Genomic DNA, 18,035 nt, shown 5'->3' with positions numbered 1-18,035 from the left:
TTTTATACAAGATATTAAAAAGAGACGCAATATTAAACATACATACCTAAAACAATTAATGTTCGCTAATGAAAAATATCTCTTCCGCTTTAGTGTTTTTAATATTTTGTATATTTATCGTAACTACATTATAGTTATTGTTGTCAAACTATTGATGGAAGCAAGTAAGATGGTTACATGTTAATAAAATAACTGAGATCTATATCTATGAGACATATTTGTATTCAAACATTCATCACAAATCTTGCACCGAACATCATTACCTTCTTCATGACGTGTGCTTTATAATTATGAATTATTCTGTCATCCCAAACTGTATCCAACATCTACATATACAGAATCCGTCTCGTCTACTGAATCCACTAACAATATTGTATCCTAACACCATCTCATTTCACTAATACACGTTATTTGTGATATGAGTAACGACAGGAGCTGTTTAAAGGCGTGAAATATACCGAATAAATAACTCACTCGCAGTATTAAGAGCCAACATACACACACACACACACACACACACACACACACATGTACCTACCGTGAAGTTCGTACAGCAAATCAAACTAGTTTGTTTGTAATGACACCACATCACACGACCGAAATTTGTCAAATTATAAATTGGAAATAGATATGTCGTTTACGTCATATTCAAAAGACCGCGATGTTTACAACCACACTTGCTTTGCTGGGACTCAATTCACAATACCGTGCAAGCTTGCCGTAACGCAAGGTACGGTTACGATATGAGAGACGGTAAACTGATAAATATCAATTAAATCTTTTACATCAGCGGATGCGTTTACTTTAGCCTTTTATATAAAAATGAATTCGGAATATTCGATAAAAATAATAACACAAATTTATTACAACTTGGATCGTAACATCACTAACCCTATTATGGGATAATTCAAATTAACATCTTCCAAAATCTTCAAAGCAGAGATCATTCTTATTTATCATAAATAAAATGATATGAAAATTCAAACTTAATTATGCATTATATTTTTGAACGAGAAAGAAAGTACATCCAAGTTAGATGATAGCTACGAGAAATGCGATTATCTTCCGTTACGTAAACGAGAAAATGCATACGAGCACCTCGATTTGTTATTGTGCACTTAGTAAAAAGGCATGCATTAAAATATACTCCGGCCATTGTCATGGCCGTTTAAATCTTTATTTTCAAAATGCAGGATCTGCTAGGTGTACAGACACAGGAACTAGCCCAGGGATAATATTTTTATTGAGGCGCCATCGTTATCAATAATTAACTCGAATGTCAACGCTACATGACCGTAACTGGGGAATCCGCGTGACCCCCATTGCACTAACCGTGCGACCACATCTGGAAATTCCGCAGCGATAACGGTTCAGTGGCCAGAAATAATACTTATAATGATTGTACGGCGGGAAGACATCTACTCTTATTAATAAAACAACAATAAGTTAATGACAACGAGCGCCGCCGCGGCACATCATAAGCATGTCTACTATTTTTATCAGACTTTAAACAAAGGTCAAATTTCTCAATTCGACCCTGAATATTTTTACAGTGTGTTCCCGGACTAAAGTATATGAACCGATGTTGGTGAGACGAAACTTCTCATCATTCCATGGATTCACGGTGCGGGTGTCGGGAACGTCTCGTTGGAGGGAGAGGTGTTTCAACAGTGCCTGGGACTCGCGACCCGCGTATAGATTTAAGGGCCCCTATATAAAAGCTCGCGTCTACCGTCCAAGCTTCTCTCCCGCCGTAACCAAATACTACCTCATATTTTGTTGAAAATTCTGTATAATATTGTTTTTCACTGCTATTTCATTGATCATCATCAGTCAAAACACACGTATCGTTCTTTAATGACCGGGTACTCATGGTTTTGGACTCCGCGGAGACGTGCCAAGACTCGCTGGTGACCACGGCTGGGTAAAACTAATCTCGCCTTGAGCACAGGCGTTAGATAGCTGCTGGCTAGTCTCTATGTATTTACTTTTAGGAGAGCACGAACAGCGGTCACAGCATTCAACTCCCCCATCCTTAAGTCGCCACGAGGCGAGCCGAGCCCCTGAGGGATCTGTATCTTTTCATCATAGATCTTCTTCCAACCCGGACGAAGCCACACGCTGCCAACTATAATTTGGTCGCCCCCAACGCCGGAGCCAAGAGTCTGTTACTGGGATAGTACGTCCACAGCTGATGGTTTCATTTCCACTCACCAACATATGGAACGACACAAGCAAGACGAAACAAGGCATTGTTGGAATGACATCAACAATCGGCTCCGAGGAGATTCAACAAATCCACCAACCAGCGGGTGGCGAGGATTATGTGAACATGTCGCAGTGACTCAGCGTGCTGTAGAGGGACAGGGAGATTAGTTGCCGAGGCTGGGGCCCTCGACCTGTACACCCAGCGACGAAGCATAGTCTGGTGTGAGAGAAATAAAACCACCACGTGAGAAAATCATTTATGACGAGGCTTAATGCTAAAGTGGGTTACAACAACGGACTGTTCACGAGACGGGCGCGAACTGCACCATGGTCTTGATGTCCTTCACCAGCACCTCCAGGAACCCTCGCTCCATGGCCGGCTGGTGCTGCACACATACAGGGAATGACGTGAGATGGGTTGGAACAAAATTATACTCTCAGGAAGATATTGTTATATTTTTTGTTTCGTTATTGTTTAAATGAAACGAATATTGTCGGATCACACGCGTTTTTTGTTATTTTGGAGACACGCTCCCGCAGCCTCGGTTGCTTGGCAGCAGCTGTGAGTACGACCAGCCGAAAAATATTAGTTTCATTTAAATGAACACTCGCGAAACTCTGAGATCTCGTTATCGTTATTATTTATAGGGACATGTGATGCGCTAGACTACTGAGGTAGTGAGCCGCGTGCCCGGGTAGCGAGGGAACGGTGTCCGTGGAGCCCTACCTCCGTGGTCTCCAACAGTTCATCGATGAACCTCTCGTTGAACACGGCCCTGAGCTCCGACTGGAGGGAGACGGCCGCCTCCCGCGCCGCCCCACTGACGCCCGGCCCGCCCAGCGCCGGCGGCCCACGCAGGAGCCGCCTGGCGTCCGCCCACACCACGTACAGCGCCGCCTGTGCCGCCTGCCTACAACACTGCAGCGCTGCGCCGCACGAACCCGAGCGCTCCCGGAGACGACTCAACACACACGCCCGGGCCTCCACCGGCGACTGAGGACTACTGCCCGACTCCAACAGCTTCTGCATGTCTGATAAACATACATATATATGTCAGTCACAAAATATAACACAAGTAAGTATTTCTCCTACACGCACCCCGCGAGTCCACTGCACCCAGAGTCAGTCTCTTTGAGCACGACGTGTCCGCGGGCGCGTGTCGGACGCGGGTTCATGTACTCGTCGTTAATGTCTCACCGGACAGCGTCATAGCGGGCACGTTTTGTAGCTGGTGCCGCAGTGTGGCCAGCAACTTGGCGAGTACGTGCTGCCTCTTGAGCAGCGTCTGCAGCACGGACAGAGCGGCCGCGCCCTCCGACCCCGCGCCCTCCGTCCCCTCCCTCGACCCGGGATCGGCCTCCTCTAATGTGTTTCTCACGAACAGCAGCAGGTTGAACACGATCTGGCCGACAATCAGCACACGAGTTACGGAAGACTCACAACAGCTTCTTACATTACCGTACACTGATCGGTTCTGCCTGGGGTTAGTGTCGACCTTATTTCTTTGTATGAACATATTACGTAACAATGGCTGGAGAAGGAAACAAGACCGACTGACACACACTTCCATCTGCTCTCGTACACTCGCATCTCCGAGTTTCATGTCTTTACCTTGTAATACAACGCGTCGTGGTGTTCGGGCGTGTCTGTTGGGTCGGGCGTGTGCGTGAACCGCGGCAGCAGAGCCCTGACGAGTCCGGCGACGCGGCGCGCCCCCGCAGCCGCGGCCGCCAGCGAGGTCCCCGGGAGTGCGCCCTCGCTGAACACCTCGCGACCCGCCGTACGAGCGATCACCGACGTCAACGCCTCCAACTCCACGAGAAGCCCTTCTGGAGAATTCGGATGAGCTGCTCTGTTGGCATAAATACAGGTTTAGTTCATTCATATACTTTGGAAAACTCGGTACCCTTCGTCATTGCGTCGCTGTACACTTTGTCATAACGTTAATGCGAGCTAATAACAGAATAAATAATTAACGGACACGAGTGAGAGCCGAGCCCGCCCGCTCCGGCCCGCTCGGCCCGCTCCGGCCCGCTCGGCCCGCTCCGGCCGCGTGCCCGTTGTCATACTACTTAATCTTAAAGTCAAGTCCGCGGGGAGATCCCTCCCAGCTCCGTACCTGAGCACGACGTCCACACACTCCAGGTGCGTGAGCAGCAGGTGTGTGACGTGCAACACGCAGCTGTGGTTGTCGGGACCCAGGGACGTCAGCAGCGCCGAGCACAGGGACAGCGCCGGCACCAAGATCTGACGGAACCTAAACGCAAAGCCTTTATTATAATATCCACTAACGAAGTTACGTAAATATATGAAGCCAGCCCAACATATCGAATTAAAAATCCGACCCATATGTAAATAGTTGAATCTCAAGCCTGACAGACTATGACAATTTCTACTTTTAGCACACGTCGAGGGGAGCCCTATGCAAGCTACACAAGGACCAGTTGATGTTTTAGTTTAGTGAACTGAACAAACGTACCTATTGGCGACCGAGGGCACGAACTCGGTGTCGTGGTGGTTGCCGTAGCCGGTGTGTATGTCCGGGTGACAGTCCAGGACTCGCATGTTGGCCAGGCAGGACAGGGCCCCCTGAGACAACACGGTCTCCGCCCCCCCGCGGCTCCCCGCGATCTTAATAAGTAACGCCATTTTGGATTCATACACGTACAGCACTCGCAGAGATTTAGGGTTCGGTTCTAGAGCCTGGAAACGGAGAGTGGCGATAACAAATACTGCGATACAGAATAACATACTTATAAGGCATTCTTGGATCAAAAAGTGGCTCAAACTTAGAAAGTGTACTCATGACGTGTGACGAGGGCTGAGGGCCGCCTTAGTTTCTTTGATAAGTCTACGAACAGGTAAAATCTACTGACCTCCTTCAGTCCTTCGTCATCCTGCAGCAGGCTGTCGATGAGGCTCCGCAGGTATCCCTGGTTGGTGAGCGTGTTCATCCAGTCCGTCCCCGGGTTTATTTCTATCAAGCTGTCCAGACACGAGAGCGCCACCATCCTGCACACGTCGTGTCCGCCGCCGATGCAGTCGCTGCACACTATAGAACACAGGTTCTCACCGAAGCCGTTGATGACCTCTATGGCCATGGACTTTAAGGTAGATTCTTCCCTGCCGGATCTGACTTTGGAACTGTCCAGGCGACTGACGTACGTCGCGTTGACCTCCTCCTCCGGATCCGCCGGACTGGGCTTGATATTGACGATGTTCAGGAAGTTTAACAGCGCTCCGTACAGATTCACCCTAATCTTCTGTGTGGACACTCCGGCTACTAGAATCCAATTTAAAATTTTGTGCAGAATGAACTTGAGAGTCAGTGATTTCGTTTGCATGATCTGATTGGAGGGTCCGAAGAAGCTGGCCTCGAATTCCGCCGACTTCAACGACGACTCCCTCTTCTGCAGGATGTAGCAGTGACGGAGATACACCAGAAGCAGTAGGACGGTTCCGGAAGCGAGGTTCCCTATCTGCGGCAACACTTCCGCTGGAGGTATTTTGTTGAGCAGATCCTGAAGGATGTTCAAGAGGAGGTTCTTCTTGGACTCCAGGTTGAGGAGGTCGTTCGGCGCTACACAGAATAATATTTCCGTGAGCTGTCTCCAGGAGTCGTAGTAGTGTGCGAGGGTGGCGGCGAGGTTGCGCTGCTTGTTCACTTCCGTCACGTAATCCAGCACCTTGAACATCACGAGGACTTACAGACAGGTCCGAGTAGGTTAGTCTATTGTAATAGCATTAGTCACCTTCTGTATCTCTACCGCGACGAGTCCTCTCTGGGGCGCGGAAGCTCTCAGCGAGGCCAGCTCCCGCGACAAGAGAGCGTGCACACGAGACACGCTAATACGCTTGCCGCCCAATCCTGGAGAAGAATAATGAAATGATTACGTAACGCCACACGGCCAGCTGTGGAGCGAGGCGTGGGAAGCAAGGTTAACAAAGATATGGGAGACTCAATCTTTAAGAATGAGGGCAAATAATTTAAGAAAAATATTAATTAATGTAAGGCAAACGAATTCTCGCCAATAATGTAGATTCAAAAGCTGTTTAGTGAGAGACAGTTGTTATATTATAAGTGCAAGTTCGGTGGTGGGTTTGCATGGTACCGGTGGGAAGATCGCACTCGTCGATGGCTTGTCGCAGGTGGTGAGCGTGGAACAGCTCCCAGCGAGGCTCACACACGGACGACACGCACACGGGCAGGGACTCCAACGAACGGCGGATCACACACCACTCCCACTCCTTAGGAAAGGATATATCATAACAGGTCAGGGAGAAGTATCACTAGATTGGAGAAATAGAAGACCTACCAATATCATATTTCTTTGTTATGATTATTTTAATTTTCGAAGCCGAATATAACATTTTTTTCAGAACTGTTTTCATTTTTTCAATATATATTTTCCATGATAAATTTCTTTGATAAAAATTTGCTTTCTGAAGTTCGCAACACGTTCTAGATCGTATGTACATAAGATATGCTAGATCCGGATCGTCACCACCACACAGCACCACTACTACACCTCCCGCCCACCTGCGTGTGATGACTCGGCGTCGCTGCGAGCGCTGACAACAGCGCTTGGAGCGCTGCACGGTGTCGTCCGGCCCCCGCCGCTCCCGCCGCACTCGCACACGCGCGGAGTACCCACGAACGAGCTGAGATGGTCGCCACTGACGCGTTCTTAGGTAAAGACAAATACTTCCAGTTAGACCTTCAGTTGAGACAATCAGACTGCTCATTTCATATGCATTGGACTTTTCCATGAACTGAGCACATACCCACACTACACATAGTATGGACAGAATTACAAGAAAATAAATTGAGAGGAAATCTTATGTCACATACTGTATACAAGAATTACAGTCGGACGAGTACGGTTTATTACACGAATATGTTTGAAACAAAAATTATCAGCACGAATTATATTGAACCCGAAATCAACCCACACGCAGCCATTCGTATTATGAATGTACCTCCAAATTAACGGTGGCCTTGACGTGTCTGGCGAGGAAGTAGTCCCTCGCCCTCAGCAGACGCAGGGCGGGGCCGGAGGTCGCTGGTCGGGCGCAGATCCAGTACAGCAGCCTGTAGCAACTTTCAACGAGGGTTGTCGCTTCCCTGGCGGAGATCAATATAATAGTTGATTAAATGAACCTTCCGTTACAAATATTAAACGTATTACAATACATTGTACAATTTACAGCCTAAGTATGATACGAGGGATTGACAACCATTCGTACACACTGGGAAGTCCACTGTATGGCTTTATAATTTTATGACTAACATGCGACTTGCTATCCATCGCCTTCACTGGTTATCCCAACCCGCGCACACTAACGCCGCACCCTTTATCAGCGTACAATGAAGTGATCGACAGCACAGCTAATACCGAAACAAGCCGCGAGCAACATTAACCGCCTCAACGCGGACAGCACTTAGGGATACTTAACATAAATTGAGTATACTTTGAAGGTTTTAGGGGACGTCACGAGCACGCGTGTTTCTGGACACACATAAGTTTTACCTTCAAACAGTTTAAGCCTAAATATCACCAAGGAGCCGTCTTTGGTCTATAGGTTGATGTACGCCTGGTTCCTTGTTCCCCGATTTACACTTGCGAGCCAGGGGTCCAGCTCTCCAGAGTGCACATCGAAGGTTTCTTAAGAATCTCTTCCGCCTCTAAAGACTCCAGTATCATCGTGTGTCGTTATACGTGCTACCTACTTGTGTGTATTTCCCGCGGGCGCGATGTACGCCTCGAGTATGTCCAGTATCGAGTGGAAGCAGGTCCGCGGCGCGCCGCCCCCGCCCGCCTCCTGCAGCACGCTGCGAGATATCTGTGAGAACAGTGTAGTAAAGCTGTAAAGGCTGTAAGTCATGGACTACTGTAGATAATTGGCAGGTTTTATAAGCTCGCTTCTCTTACTGGCGGCTTGAGGTATACAGGTATATTTAAATTATCTTCCGCTTCACGAATTTATGTATGAAGAAACACTCCATTACGACTATTTTTCAATAAAACATTAACAAAATATCCAAAGCGGTTCCCCATTCATAACATTAGTCCGTCCGTTCATACATCGTCGGTGACGTTGTAGCCCAATAGGTAGTGGGCTAATGACGGCGGCGCGGCCGGCAGCAGCTGCAGCAACAACACCAGCACCCCCTCCTTGGCTGAGCGGACGTGATCTGCCGCGCCGCCCCCCCACTCCTCGGCCTCCAGACACTCCACGAAGCCCTGCCTGTAATTATACCATAAATAAAACATAGGGAAAGATTAAAAACAGTTTGTTGTAGGTTCTTGTCACGTAAGCATTCAACATATTTCTTTAGAAAAAATATCCATCGATATTTTTTAAGCAATAATGATTCCATACAATATGTCTTTAATGAATCGCAATACAGGGTGTTAGTTTAGTTATGTCCAGTGTACCTTATCTCCAAAGCCAGTTCGTGTCTCTGCAGCACCGCAGCCAGCAGGTGTCTGGCGGTGGAGGGGGTGGCCAGAGCGCGCACCAGCACACACACCGCGCGGGACGCGGCCTCCGGCAGCACCGACACGTGTTGCAGCACGCGGCAGCACGTGATCAGACGGTCGGTGTTCCGCGGACCCTCGGGCGCTGCGGGAAGGGAGAAATAATTGACGGTGACCGACGAAACTAGACAACTTACACGGAATACAGGGACGAGTCACTAACCCAGTATGAGCTTGGACAAGCCCACCACCAGCACAGCCCGGCCGGCCTCCGCCGCCGCCGCGTTCAGGGCGCGCTCCAGACACAACGCGCGCTCCAGCAGCTGTAGACAACTTACTAACGTGCGCTGGACGAACACCTGCACAGGACGACGCTCGTCATTATTCAGGTCTCACAAAATTTTTGTTACACTTATCACCACCGACCTGCTCCGGGGACGGCTGTCTGTCCATCAGTTCGTGCGCTTCGTCCAGTGACGTCAACACGAGTCGCAACATCTCAGATTTCGTATGCAGTTGTAAGAGGAGACGGAACCCGGGGGGAGGGTTCGCTTCCGGCTCCCTGTTGGGGGGAGGGAAGTCACTGGCGGACGGCTCGTACTGCTCCAACCAACACGTGAAGAGGCGGAAACAGAGCGACAGAATCTACCAAAAATATAACATACATTAGTGTCATACGATACAGTTAGACATTTACTTTATAATACTACCGCGGCACAAACGTCAACTCAAGTACAAGAATTGTTCATTATTCAAGTAAAACCTATTTTTACGTGTCTGATTGTTATTTACTGGGGACGGTAATAAACCAGATCTGTCCTCAAACCTGACCAGACACCGGACGCTTAATTAGAGTGAAGCCAACTTAACCGCATCAAGCCCTCCAGGACCGAGCGTCCACCGTCGCACTGTGCAAGATAACAAGTAACGTATAGCAAACTAATCATTCCCAAGGTCATCACCTCCCACTTCTCGCTGGGTCGAGTGTACGGCCTGTGCGGGGCGGGGAGGGCGACGCGGTTCAGGACGTGCTCCACGTAGGGGTCCAGACCGGGCGGGCGAGACCCGGCCCCCAGGGTCCGCGGCAGGGGTCCCGCGGAACACAACGAGTCCAGCAGGACGAGGAACGCCCGAGACAGAGGGTACTCCTCCATGCGACATTCGACCTGCAATTATTATTACACCAGGTTCATTTCGGTCTGAAAATAACTATGGCTATAGAGACTCGACTCGCTTCACCGGGGGCTGGAGCATCCATTATGATATCCGTTTATTTATTTTATTCATTTATTATTTATTTATTTATCCTACACATGAGAAAGCTTTTTTCTTAATATATATGACCTTTTCTTTACAAAACATTTGATCACTTCTTTTCGTATCGACTCCATCATACGCTGTACATTACCATTTTCTTAATAGCCATGCTATTGAGAAAGCCAATAAAGTTAGATTGCAATCTCTGAAGATACCTCGAGCAGTTCCGCATTCAGCGCCCTCTTGTCCTTAGCGGTGCTGACGAGATGCGCGGACTCCAGCGCGGACCACACCCTACCCGCGGTGGCGGCCCGGCCTCCCAGCGCACCCACGCACACACACAGCTCCGCCTTTAGCTGGAGGGGGACGTGGCAGCAGATCAGACCTGGAACATCGTCACCATTAAAAAACAACCCAACAAAGATTAGTGAATACTTCGAGTCGCCAGTTACCGAACATGCAGTTGACGGCGTCCCACTGTAAGTTCTCGCAGATGGCGGTGCAGGCGGCCTCGTCCTCGCGCGCCACGGCCGCTATCAGCTTCAACGCCGCTATCATCGCCTCCACCTGGCCGGCGAGCACATCAACATTACTATATGCTGTATTACCACAAACATTCCTCATACAAAGCAGCTTCTTGAGTCATTATTATACATATATCGTTTCCATTAAATTTCTATAGAACCTATGTTGACCCTAATCACAGCAAACACTAGTATGTTTGTATGTTTGTTTATATGTTTCAGTGTACCTCTTCCTGTCGCACCAGAAGTCTGCCAGGTCTGAGTGGGGCGGAGTGCGGGGCGTGCGAGGCTTGCAGTGAAGACACCACAGCTGAAGCTCCCAGAGACGCCGAATGAGACAGCTCGGAGAACGGCGAGGGGTCAGCGCGCAGGTTGCTGGCCATGTATATGAGGAGGTCCGTTAGTAATTAATCAATTTGATACTTAATATATTATACTCGTGTCGCAGATGACAATCTGACAATTACTTACACACACACACACACACACAAACACGTGCGCGCACACGCACACACATGTATTTCAAGTAAAATATAAGCTAGTAATCCTCACCGATGGTACAGTGACAGCGCTGTGAGTAAGTGATGTGCGGAGAGCGCGTCCCGCCGGGCCAGGAGCGCCCACGTGTGTTTGGGCACGGCGAGCGCCGCCAGGGCGCGGAGGTAAGCTGGCAGGAGCGCCGCCACCACCACCTCCCCCGACAGACGGACGAACTTGTACAGGGTGGCCGCCCGACCACCGGCCCTGGACACGTAGACTTATGAACAAGGTTCACCTCTCTCCAAGTAACCAATATATGCCAATATGTATGGGGTTTTCCAATAGGGACGCTTGAACTTTGACAGCTGATTGCGGCCATGTTGTTTGAGTGACAGCTGTCAAATGCAGTGTGTTATATTCATTCCGTCCTCCCAAACCACCATGGCAGGTTACAGTGTCGAGCAGCACGTGCAAATCATAAAATTGTTTTATGAAAATGGGTCTTCAGTTCGAGCAACGTTCCGCGCACTTCGCCCGTTTTACGGTCGCGATGATCGTCCTGCCGAGTCGACTATCCGTCGATTGGTGGACAAATTCGAGTCAACCGGGTCAGTTAACAATCAGCCGGTTCCCGTGCGTCAACGTAACGCGAGATCTGCCGAGAATATCGCCGCTGTGCGCGACAGTGTCCTCGAAAACCCGCGGCAGTCAATTCCGCGTCGCGCACAGGAACTCGGCCTTTCGCAGACGACAACTTGGCGAATTTTGCGTTGTGACTTGAGCCTGCACCCGTACAAGATCCAGCTGACCCAAGAGCTCAAGGTTAATGACCATAGACAGCGCCGTGTGTTCGCTGACTGGGCATTAGAGCAGTTGGAAGTTGACGCCGATTTTGGCAAAAAAATCATCTTCAGCGACGAGGCGCATTTTTGGATGAATGGCTATGTCAACAAGCAAAATTGCCGTATTTGGGACGAGACCAATCCACACGAGGTTCACCAAGTGGCAATGCACCCGCAGAAAGTGACTGTTTGGTGCGGATTTTGGGCCGGAGGCGTGGTTGGTCCGTATTTTTTCGAAAACGATAATGGTGTGGCCGTCACCGTCAATGGTGAGCGATACCGGTCGATGATAACCAACTTCTTTTGGCCTGAAATCGAGAATATGGATCTGGACAACATGTGGTTTCAACAGGACGGCGCTACGTGCCACACAGCACACGCTACGATGGAAGAAAAGAAAGATCAAGCGCCCTTAATGGAAAACCCTATATTAACAGGGTCATATAGCACCTGTGTCGGTTACTGAGCAGCAACCGTGATCACGGGCAGACCACATGGGATGTCTCACAAATAGTCTTAAACATAAGGAAACGCCGCGCGGTGAGGCGAGGTGTCGGCTTCATTGAAATCAATACTCGCGAGTCTTACATCTCGTTACCTATAAGAGTGTGCGGAGGCTTCGCACGCCAGCCAGTAGTCTTTGCGGAGGCCTAGCGGGTCGTGTTGATAGGCTCTTTCCACACACCGCAGCAACGCCTGGAGACGAGACCGAGACGCCGGCGCGGTCAGACCCTCCGCCTGGAACATCTGGGCCGCCCGAGCTGACTCCTCGGCTCTGACGATACAAACAGATAGGCAATGAAAACACGATGTTCATCACTGATAAGCTTGAGTTGATTATTCTATATACATGAATTACAGTGACATACGACTCGGGGACTGATGTTGGAGGATGCACAGAGCAAATACTAATAGCCGCTTCAATACTTACTACCCTGGGCTACCGAGCCGGGTCTAAAACCTAAACATCTCTTCCGTGGAAGTTATTTTTCATAGACAAAAGTATAATATGACAAAAAAAATCGATTTGTTTGTTAAAATGTTACGCAGAAATCGGGAAGAGAATGGTCAGATTACTAACGACGAGTTTGATACAAAACGTACTAACTTGACTCTCATCTCCATGAGTTTGGAGTGCATGAGGACAATGAAGTCCGTGATGAGGGAGTGTATCCTGCGCTGGTAGTACTCCTCGGAGGACACCAGCTCGCTGGACAGGATGGCCTCGTCCAGGTACTCAAACACCTGAAACATCATCGACAAGTGTATCAGTTAAACCTCACATGTGATCATCAGCGTATCGGTGTCCACAGCTCAGTAAAGTCCTTTTCTCACATGGACAAGATTAGAGCATTAATCACCACTCTTGCTGAAGCCGGATTGGCGATTTCAAACTTATAATTTAAAATTATAAGTCCAGGTTTCATCACGGTTTTTCTTCACGGTCCGTCAGTGGTGTCTAAACACTCTTAGAAAGTACATGTGACTAGGAAAAATCACATTGATACTTTTGCCAGGTTACGAACCCGCGCCCTCACGAACGAGAGGCAGGCCTCTAACCTCCAGGCCCACAACTTATTTAATTGTGTTTATTGATGTTTAATTTCATTATCCTTTTACTCTGATCTTTTCTAACTTCTAAGTTACTCGAATAGCTATTATTTGAAGCTACAAATTGAAACGCAGACGTCATCACCATATCCGGGTTCTTTGTATTCACTTTGTGTGACCCGTGTCACATCACCTCCGCATGCAACATTACGAAGCTATACTAACTCCACCGTCTATGGCCGCATCCACCAGCATCTCATCCTGGTCCAACAGCTCCGTCTTAGGGTCGGCACGTCTCAGCAGCGACACGGGCGCCCTCTTCAGCGCGGCGAGTGCCAGCCCTAGTGACAGCTGGCACAGAGCCTTCAGTCCATTGGGCTTCTCTTCCTCGGCGTGGCTCTGGCTGGCCGGCGGCGACAGCTGGTCCAGTAACACCGATATCAGGTCCGCGTCTTGTATTAACGGTAATTTCTTAGCCAGTTCCTCGCCGTCTTCCCGCCTGTTAGATCGTTAGCGTAATAAATAATCGGTAAAGACGGATTAAAAGAAAGTTTATACCCCATGTTTCGTAATTTATTTATATTAATGGAGCTCAAAACAAAATTCAGACACTGAAAAACTAAAGTAAATAATATCTCAACCTGTGCAGGACCGACAGATCCAAGGCATACAGCAGCGCCATTTGAAGAGCTAAAGATATCTCATCCAGAGCGCCCGTCGGCCCCTTAGATGGCGAAGTCATTTGCTGAAACAAACGAGAGCGCTATAAGATTTAACCTCCCAGATCATCTAGTAATGGAAAGGGGCGAACGCAAACCTCTGACAATAGTCTCAGCAGCACATCTCTTTCCAGGCCGCCTTGAGCGGACGCCGCGAAAATAACTCCGGCCAGCAACTTCCTGGAAAATGTTATAAGTTGATAAGTAACGCAGACTGAGCATACAAATATGGGCACAAAAGAATCTATCCTCAATTACAATAAAAAAGTTATTTAAATATTCCATCAATACTTTTTGACATTAAATATTCCTGTTAACATTTTTTTTTTCTCTGAATACTCTTAACCCAACAATTTTAAGTGAGTCACTGTGAGATTTTACCTAGTGTTCTGTATGCTGGCCACGAGCCGGACGTGGTATGTGGGAGGTGGAAGCGCTCTGTTCCGTCGCAGGAGGTCGAGCTCGGCGTCCAGCTCGCAGCGCTGCAGAGCGTTCATCACACCACCCAGGAGGCCATCAGACACCAACTGACCCACGTATCGGGAAACATAGCTTACCACCTCCTCGCGGGCATTGATTGACCTTAATCCCAAACATGAAGATTAGAGATGAAAGAAATTATTAATTTCTCAAAATTTAGAGGCCATATCATTATCTCACAAACACAAATAAGCAATAAATTGAGAATAGTGCATTACACAAATATCCCAAATTAAACACATTAACTTAATGTCATTAACTAGAACATTTTTAGCAAAACTATACACTGAGACCCCGGTGTCAAAGACAATCAGATATTAAAATGGGTTACCATGACACACCGTCCTTAGCCATGACCAGCTCCTTGAGGGCCTGTACGAGTGCTCTTCTGCCATCGTAATACAACAACACAGCCAGTAGACCGCGTGCCAGCCCCGGCCGCCGTGAGCTCTGACACTGTGCTGTATGAAGTAACTCCAAGCAGGCATATTCATTTGCATTGTACATATCTAAAGAGAAATTAATGTCATACTTATATTACTGTAATATGTCAGAGAGATTGCAGTTTTTTTTTATAGATATGTTTTCATTGCTCAACTATATTCCTTGTGTCTTTTCTTACACTAACAGTGTATCAAACATTTTCCATAAGAAAGTAGATTTTTAGAGCAATTAACTACAAAACTTCCTTTATCCTTTTCATGAGAGCATATAAATAATAATTTTATTTTGTAAAGATTCTGATACAAAGTTCAATTGAACAAAAGAAACAATTTTGAATTTGAATTCACTATGTGAAATTAATAAAATGTATATGACGTAATAAAATATCATTAAATTACCGGAGATAATTATAGCTTCATCAACCAACTCCTTTGACAGTAAAGTCCTACCGATGCTGGGCAAGTTAACTCCTTCTGTGATGCCTAGCTTGATTTCTTCTCTGCTGGCTGCATTCTTAGCCTTAAAAAATAATATTATATTATAAATATATAGTAAAGTAATCTAAAACAATGGAATACTCAATAGTGTCAATAAATTCAGTATGAGGGCTAAAATGGTAATATTCCTATATATTACACATATATGTAAAAATGCTATATATAAGACTATAGAGAAATAGAATTATTTTTGGGCTTTTATTAGCTTGGGTTTTAGTGAGTTTTATAAAATTTAAAATTGGTCTTATTTATGATTTATAGACATAATACATGTGTCAACAATAAGTCAATACTAGATGTTTATTTTAAAGAAATAAATAACAATTTGAATGGATTTTAATTGTTTTTGTAGCTAACAAAACTGTATGTAGAATGTTATTTGTATTACGCTGCATAAAAGATCTTTAAAACAATAAAATAGATTGACCATTCTGCTCCAATATGAAACATATAATTATGACAAAAGCATATGTTATAAATTATATAAGTTAAACAGATATTCAGATGAACAATTACAATTACTTCTATACTTACAGGGTTTTTTAAGAGCGACAAAAATGTTTGTTTATGTCTTCGTAGAACAGACTCGAATGTATGCACAGAATAAGGCACGCCGCTACTTTCGTTAGTGAGGTAACTCTCCACAACAGCTGCTAATTCCTTATATGGTGTCCATAAGTCTTCTGTAGTTGTACCTGAAATTTTATGTAATTTATGATGAAATATTACATTTAAACACCAAAATAGTTCATGTACCTCACAACTACAACAGTCGATGATAACATCGCTAACAACGTAAAAATAAACTTATTTCAACACGTTTAAAGACAAAAAATATGCTATATTATACTTTAATATCTTTACAGGAAATTAAAATACGTATAAACATTTATCTTAATGATACCGCCAAATTCATGTGAATAGGTTATGTTTTACCATAATTTCGACATTTACCTTCGTTGATGTCCATTTCGTTAGATTTTATTATAATATTAACATCAAATCATATGAATTTAGTTACAAGTTTAAAGTTATTATAATTATTCAATAAAAACATTTGCACTACAACACTATTTTGAATTCTACTGACACTCTTCAGTTTGTGATTCTTGACAGCTTAATATTTGTTACCGACTTTTTAGCCTGGTCGCTATGGTTTATAATCTCTACTCTATAGCTTTTCTTTAATCTCTATTTACGCTCGCCTTGACTATGCTTAATGAGTTGTTAGCATGAATTATGAATTTGAAGTTGATTTAATTCTAAATTATTTTCTGATCTTCATTTATATTACACAACCTGATATTTTTAGATTTGAATAAATATATATTTATTTAACATTCACAAAAACGAGCACCGTAATACCTATAACATGATAAGAGGATACCTATTAATTTATAAGTAAAGCTTTTCAATTCTCATATATTAATATATGTATTACAAAACCCCCCAGAATATTTGTGCGTCGACCTAAGACGATATTTGGCTTAATTTCGCAAATTTAAGTTAAATGTTCAATTCAATTAGCCTAAAATGCATAAAGCATACTTCAATTGGCACCAAATTAAACATCTTATTTCAATTATTTTACAAATTTTTGTAATTTAAGTCTGAATTTTTAACTATTCTAGGCATACGCAGCAAGACCGAAACCAATGCAGCTTCACATTATTTCGGTAACACTTAAGGAAAAATAATTTCTATCAAAATGTAAAGAAATAAAACTATTAAAAATTTGATAAGGCGTACAGAAAGCTTTTGGTTTAAAGTTTTGTTGCAAAGAACCAGGAAAGGATTCTCAATACAATTGCATATGAACAATATGCATTAATACAATGCATTTCGAAAAAAAATGTTTTCCGGCTTCTTTTACTTCTATTTGCTCCGCTTTGCTTCAGACTAGCGCTTCACGACTGCCGAACGTGTTATCAATACAAACCAATAAAACTCCTTTCGAAGAAAATACCGCCAATTATTTTACATAAGCAAAAGTCAATCTATCATTGTTTAGGCCTTTTTTCAATAATTACCTAATTAAAATAATATACTAGAGGCCCCTGTTGAAAAAAATATGAGTTATTTGAAACACCCATTCTATCTAGAACGATATAAGAGCATAAAATAATAAGATTCAACACTATGCCGTCGCTTGTAAGCTGTCCAACTGAGTGCAGGTGAGAATTCAAAAGTATAGGTAGAGTGAGCACATTTTGGTCATTTATTTTTGTACGGCATTCTTACCATTGATAGATCCATGAGAGATAATAATAAAACACATAGTGCCGTAAACAAAGGGTGCGCCACAGTGTCGGAACTTTTTTTTTATTTTCCGCCATTTCCAGGGTAAATTTCAAATGGGGTCGTTTGATTTTGTACGTCGTCAGTTTCATACTATTTCAATACTGCTTATATAGTTCCGGATAGGTCACATCGTGGTTCAAATGACCCATGATTTTATCAACACGGGCCTGTAGTCTGTAACTCGTATAAAAATTTTTTTAAACAGTCTCAAATATTTACATGTATTTCACGTATGTCATATTACTTGCC

The 18,035-nt window shown here is 45.3% G+C and overlaps 1 protein-coding gene across 1 annotated transcript; it reads right to left on the bottom strand.

The window, feature by feature from the left end:
• Positions 1 to 2,453: 2,453 nt before the first annotated feature.
• On the bottom strand, positions 2,454 to 16,606 carry LOC116775617 (nuclear pore complex protein Nup205). Its single transcript, XM_032668579.2, has 31 exons — positions 16,440 to 16,606; positions 16,020 to 16,180; positions 15,387 to 15,507; positions 14,876 to 15,053; positions 14,446 to 14,646; positions 14,163 to 14,244; positions 13,987 to 14,090; positions 13,571 to 13,844; positions 12,903 to 13,039; positions 12,393 to 12,569; positions 11,025 to 11,216; positions 10,700 to 10,847; positions 10,401 to 10,515; positions 10,164 to 10,333; positions 9,654 to 9,857; positions 9,118 to 9,336; positions 8,915 to 9,050; positions 8,650 to 8,836; positions 8,296 to 8,458; positions 7,941 to 8,053; positions 7,190 to 7,334; positions 6,750 to 6,896; positions 6,322 to 6,457; positions 5,962 to 6,077; positions 5,086 to 5,895; positions 4,689 to 4,912; positions 4,329 to 4,466; positions 3,821 to 4,061; positions 3,407 to 3,611; positions 2,936 to 3,240; positions 2,454 to 2,594 (listed from the first exon to the last, which is right to left on the bottom strand). Exons 1-31 carry the CDS (start codon positions 16,453 to 16,455, stop codon positions 2,511 to 2,513), a joined length of 5,649 nt encoding a protein of 1,882 aa, XP_032524470.2. The 5' UTR covers positions 16,456 to 16,606; the 3' UTR covers positions 2,454 to 2,510.
• Positions 16,607 to 18,035: the final 1,429 nt, after the last annotated feature.

This window comes from Danaus plexippus (assembly GCF_018135715.1).
Source record: "Danaus plexippus chromosome 3 unlocalized genomic scaffold, MEX_DaPlex mxdp_34, whole genome shotgun sequence".
Lineage (NCBI taxonomy): Eukaryota > Metazoa > Arthropoda > Insecta > Lepidoptera > Nymphalidae > Danaus > Danaus plexippus.
Note: the sequence above shows the minus strand (reverse complement) of the source record. Positions and strands in the feature narration are given on the sequence as shown.